Source organism: Calonectris borealis, chromosome 12, assembly GCF_964195595.1.
Source record: "Calonectris borealis chromosome 12, bCalBor7.hap1.2, whole genome shotgun sequence".
NCBI lineage: Eukaryota > Metazoa > Chordata > Aves > Procellariiformes > Procellariidae > Calonectris > Calonectris borealis.
This window is the reverse complement of record NC_134323.1, coordinates 10696859-10703055: the sequence shown is the minus strand read 5'-3', so window position 1 is coordinate 10703055 and position 6197 is coordinate 10696859. Positions and strand designations below refer to the sequence as shown.

Sequence of the window (6197 nt, the reverse complement as noted above, 5' to 3'; positions counted from 1 at the left end):
TGTTGAGAAAGGTATGTTTAAATGTGAATGGGTCATTTGTTACACCCATAATGAATACCCGCAAATTGCTCTTAGTGAGTTGTTTCAAAAGGTTGCATCACCTGCTTTTACCATCTCCTCCTCTAAAATGTGATACTACTAATAATGATGTCTTTTTAAAAATCTTATTTTTTGATGATTGTAACTGGGGATTTTTTTACTTTGTAGGAATTTTTGATGTTTGTTGTACTCTATATTTATTAAAGATTGAGTCTCAAAACTGTAATGAGCAAAAAATGCTTGCTTAATTTAAATTGTGAATCTGTCTGTTAAGAAATGCATTAGGGGTAGGAGAAGCATAAGACATATTAATTGACAGACAGGAACTGCTGTCTCTGAGGTTGATACAAGTAATTTATTACTTTAGAAATGAATGCCACCTCCAGAATGTGCTTCATTAATTTCAAATTTAGTTTTAATTTCAAGCTGTTGCCCCTTGAGAAGAATAAGGTGGCAAATTATGTTTGAAGAGCAGATTTTTTTTCTTGCTCTGAAGAAACACTAGATTTTAACTGTTTAATTTTACAAATAAGTACACTTCTTCGGCTATAACACTTAAGCAAAAGTATGATCAGCAGAAACTAACTTGTATTTTCTTCTCTTCATAATAGCCTATGTTTCAGACGAACTAAAAGCAGCAGCACTGGTGGAAGAAGATGTGGAACCTGATGAAAATGCAGTTGATGGGGAGCCTTCAGCAAAATATGCATGTCCAGAAAAAGACTTCAGTAAGAACTGCCAAAGCTACCAAAACTCTCCAGCAGCTGAATTTTCCAGCCATGAAATGGACAGTGAGTCACATATCAGCGAGACAAGTGACCGCATGGCAGACTTCGAGAGCAGCTCTATTAAAAATGAGGAAGAGAGCAAGGAGGTTTCAATACCACTGGAAGACTCTACTGTATCTGATAGTTTAGAACAAATGAAAGCCGTATATAATAACTTCCTCTCCAATTCCTACTGGTCCAATCTCAATTTGAACCTTCACCAGCCGATTTCAGAAAAAAACAATGGTAGCAGCAGCAGCAGCAGCAGCAGCAGCAGCAGTTGTGGAAGTGGCAGCTTTGACTGGCACCAGACTGCTATGGCTAAAACGCTGCAGCAAGTCTCTCAGAGCAGAATTCTTCCTGAACCAAGTCTTTTTAGCACAGTCCAATTGTACAGACAAAGCAGTAAGCTTTACGGCTCTATATTTACTGGAGCCAGTAAGTTCCGCTGTAAAGACTGCAGTGCTGCCTATGATACTTTAGTAGAATTAACAGTGCACATGAACGAAACGGGACATTATCGAGATGACAACCATGAGACTGATAACAATAACCCCAAAAGATGGTCCAAACCTCGTAAACGTTCTTTGCTTGAAATGGAGGGGAAAGAAGACGCCCAGAAAGTATTAAAGTGTATGTACTGTGGTCATTCATTTGAATCTCTTCAGGATTTGAGTGTTCACATGATCAAAACAAAACACTACCAAAAAGTGCCTCTGAAGGAACCTGTTACACCTGTAGCAGCAAAAATTATCCCAGCTACTCGAAAGAAAGCATCACTGGAGCTTGAACTTCCAAGTTCTCCAGATTCCACAGGTGGGACACCAAAAGCAACAATCTCGGATACCAATGATGCACTTCAAAAGAATTCTAATCCTTACATTACACCAAATAACCGCTACGGTCACCAGAACGGTGCCAGCTATGCCTGGCACTTTGAGGCGAGGAAATCTCAAATTCTGAAGTGCATGGAGTGCGGAAGTTCGCATGACACTCTGCAGGAACTCACGGCTCACATGATGGTGACAGGACATTTTATTAAAGTCACTAACTCTGCCATGAAGAAAGGGAAGCCAATTATAGAAGCCCCAGCAACACCAACAATAACGTCCTTAGTGGATGAGAAAGTCCAGTCTGTGCCACTAGCTGCCACCACTTTTACATCTCCTTCCAATACACCTTCTAGTGTTTCCCCTAAATTAAATGTTGAAATAAAAAAAGAAGTAGATAAAGAAAGAGGCATTGCTGATGACAAAATGAAAGACAAAGAAAAGTCAAGTGAAGATGAGGGGAAGTACGATATCTCCTCAAAATACCATTACTTGACTGAAAATGACCTAGAAGAAAGCCCTAAGGGGGGATTAGATATATTGAAGTCTTTAGAAAACACAGTCACATCAGCTATCAACAAAGCCCAGAATGGCACGCCAAGCTGGGGTGGCTACCCCAGCATCCATGCTGCCTATCAGCTGCCTAATATGATGAAGCTGTCATTGGGTTCATCTGGGAAGAGTACACCGTTAAAACCTATGTTTGGAAACAATGAACTAGTATCACCAACTAAAAACCAGCCCTTGGTGTCTCCACCAAGCAGTCAGACCTCACCTGTGCCAAAAACAAACTTTCATGCCATGGAAGAATTGGTAAAGAAAGTCACTGAGAAGGTGGCTAAAGTGGAGGAAAAAATGAAGGAGCCTGAAGGAAAGCTTTCTCCAATGAAGCGTGCAACGCCTTCGCCATGCAGTAGTGAAGTCAGTGAACCCCTTAAGATGGAGTCCTCCAATGACGGTGGCTTTAAAAGCCAGCAGAACAGCCCAGTCCCTCAGAGAGATGGTTGCAAGGATAGTCCAACTGTAGAACCTGTGGAAAACGGGAAGGAGCCTGTTAAGTCCATTGTAAGTTCTTTAAGTAGCAGCACAGCTATCATTACCGATCACCCTCCCGAACAGCCATTTGTAAATCCATTGAGTGCACTGCAGTCTGTCATGAATATTCACCTTGGGAAGGCAGCAAAGCCATCTTTGCCTGCTTTGGATCCAATGAGCATGCTTTTTAAAATGAGCAACAGTTTGGCGGAAAAGGCTGCAGTGGCCACCCCACCTCTACAGTCCAAAAAACCAGACCACTTAGACCGTTATTTTTATCATGTCAACAATGACCAACCCATAGATTTGACGAAAGGCAAGAGTGACAAAAGCTGTTCTTTGGGTTCAGCGCTTTTGTCATCCACATCGACATCTTCTGCATCTTCCTCATCTACAGTGACAACAGCAAAGACATCTGCAGTCGTGTCATTCATGTCAAACTCGCCGCTACGCGAGAATGCCTTGTCAGATATATCTGATATGCTGAAGAACCTGACAGAAAGTCACACATCAAAATCTTCCACACCTTCCAGCATATCTGAGAAATCTGACATTGATGGTACCACAATAGAGGAACCAGAAGAGAGTACACCAGCTCAGAAAAGGAAGGGACGTCAGTCTAACTGGAACCCTCAGCACTTGCTCATATTGCAGGCCCAGTTTGCAGCTAGTTTACGGCAGACTTCGGAGGGAAAATACATCATGTCAGACTTGAGCCCTCAAGAAAGAATGCACATTTCCAGGTTTACGGGACTTTCGATGACCACAATTAGCCACTGGCTAGCCAATGTGAAATACCAGCTCCGAAGGACGGGGGGAACTAAGTTCCTTAAAAATTTGGACACTGGGCACCCAGTGTTCTTTTGTAACGACTGTGCTTCACAGATCAGAACTCCTTCAACTTATATCAGTCATCTTGAATCGCATCTGGGTTTCAGGTTAAGAGACTTGTCCAAACTGTCCAGTGAACAGATTAACAATCAGATAGCACAAGCAAAGTCACCGTCTGAAAAGCTGGTGACGTCCTCTCCAGAGGAAGATATCGGAACTTCTTATCAGTGCAAACTTTGTAACAGGACTTTTGCAAGCAAGCATGCTGTTAAACTTCATCTTAGTAAAACACATGGGAAGTCACCAGAGGATCATCTTCTGTATGTTTCGGAGTTAGAGAAGCAGTAGCATTTGCTTTTGATTAAAATAACTGTAATTTGCTTTGAGGAAAACTGTCAAAGACGCCTTAAAGCTACTGTTTAGTTCTTGGCACATGTTCTTATTTTAACTCCAGAGTCGCTCTGGGCTGAACTGTTTTGTATAACTGTACAGTGTTTAAATAGAGGTGCATAATCAGCTGTTGTTACTGGTAAAATATGAAGGTTAAAATGCAGTGGTAAGTGTTTGGAACTTTGTGTAAATTGGATTTAGTTGCTGTGCATCCCTCTGATGCATCAAGCTGCATGCATTAACAGACAGTTTAATTAAGCATTTATAACTAATTCTGGTGCACTTTTTTCATGTGACCTAAGTGTGCTGGTATTTCTCACCCTATAATCTTTAGCCCTCTGAGTACTTTGAAGCACTTTTGCATTAATTTGGTAAAAATGTATGGATATGGTTTTTTTAAACCCTTACCAGCTTAGTTCCGATTACTAATATGAACCTCCATTTATGCAGAGGTGTCTCACACCTTGAAATTTAAAAATATAATTTTCACATTGAAACATAGATGTATATATTGTATAGATTTCAAAATCTCTTATGGAAAATGTGATTGTGGTTAATGCCATTTTCTTTCTCTTCAGCATTTTTAGCAACAGTGGGTTTTGTACCTGATAAGCCCCAGGTATAAACTCTACCTATATATAGTGTATATTTCATTTTTTAGATCTAACGGTTTTTCTTTTAACATCCAAACATTGTAAATTATATGATGAAAGATACCACAGATAGCATTTATAAAGTATTCAGAAACATTATTCTTAAAGCAAAGTATGTTTTGTTTTGTTTTGCTATACAGTACATCTATATTAATAGAGGTTCATGTTTAAATTATACATATTTATTAGTGTTGCTATCATTTGTTTGTTTTGTTTTTTTTTTTTTCCTTAAACCGTCTGAAGAAACAGAAGCCACGGACTGCATTCCTGGCATGCATTCTAACTGTTTTGCACAACATGACTTTTAAAGGTATTTATTAGTAAAAAAAAAAAAAAATAAAAAGAGAAAATTCAAAATAAACTCAGTGCTCAAAGGGTTAAATCTATTTGAAAAACTCGTACTGTATTTCCTAAACATTGATAAAGCCTTTAAAATGTTTGTACTGTAATACTTTGCTTAAAAGTTATGAGGCATTCTGTGATATAACCTCTTTTACTTATTTATAAGCACTCTTGGTTGTTATTTCCTATTGTAGAATGCCTTTTTATTTCAATTGGTAACTTTCTGTTTTGTTCTGCCTAATTATTCTCCCAAGATTCCATACTGCAGCTTTATCTTTAGGCATATGAAAGGTAACCCGTGGTTACCAGCACACTAAGTGATTCTGTTCGTCTCCATTTTTGGCAGTTAATTTGCAGAAGTAACTGACAGCTGACACCATATGAGAATCTATGTATAAAATATTGGCATGTAAACAGCACAGACACTGTAATGCACTCTGTGCCCTGTTTTGTTGTTGACAATGAAGCACCATTATATGACTCTTCATATAACCTTTTTTTCTACAGCAGCATTAAAATTGTCTTTTTGCTATAATTTTGTGTTGCGTTCACAATTATGTCTGAAATGTGCTACGACTAACGAGCACATTAAAATTAAATTGTATGCTATCTGTTTATGACTGAAGCTTGAGTAGGTTTCTTCATCTGCCAGGTGCTGGCAGTCAAAAGCTGCACATAAATCACTGGAGTTTTAGTGAACTTTAGCATTTAAAGAGCAGGGTGGCACTTATTCAAAGGCTGCATTAACAGAATTTTTTTCCCCCAGAAAAGATAAATGAGCGTTATAACTCCTTTTTAGACATCAGGTAAGGCTGACTGTGAAGACGGGGTTTATAAGCGACGTGTGGCAGAGCAAATAGGTGTTTTGTGTGCTGTGTATTCAGACCCAGGCAGATACTGCTACTCGCACGCGTTCCCCCTGCATGTATTGAGCAGAGTCTGCAAGTTGCTCCGGTGGGTATTGCACGGCCGGAAAGAGAATCCCTTTCCATCTACCCAGCGTTTTCAAATGACAGGAGTAGGACCCTGAGACCGATGACTTAAACTTGGTGATTTTGAAGCAAGTCCTCTTACGGCCCTACCTGCTGTTGTACAGCGTTCACAGCAGATAGGGAGGGGAAGAGAAGACGAATAAACACATGCCAAACAAACGCAAACAAGCAGGAGCATTTATATGATAATGACAGACTGTTACTGGTGTTGACAGGTCATCCCATCAAAACCATTGAAAACAATTTGCATCTCCGAAGCACCTATGCATGTAAATAATGTCTTTTGCCAGTCAGGTGAACTCAGAGTCTGGAGATGGT

At 39.6% G+C, this 6197-nt stretch overlaps 1 protein-coding gene across 1 annotated transcript; it reads left to right on the top strand.

Moving 5' to 3' along the window:
* The first annotated feature begins 808 nt into the window (after positions 1-808).
* TSHZ3 (teashirt zinc finger homeobox 3) lies at positions 809-5422 on the top strand. Its single transcript, XM_075160722.1, has one exon. It carries the CDS (start codon positions 824-826, stop codon positions 3848-3850), a length of 3027 nt encoding a protein of 1008 aa, XP_075016823.1. The 5' UTR covers positions 809-823; the 3' UTR covers positions 3851-5422.
* Positions 5423-6197: the final 775 nt, after the last annotated feature.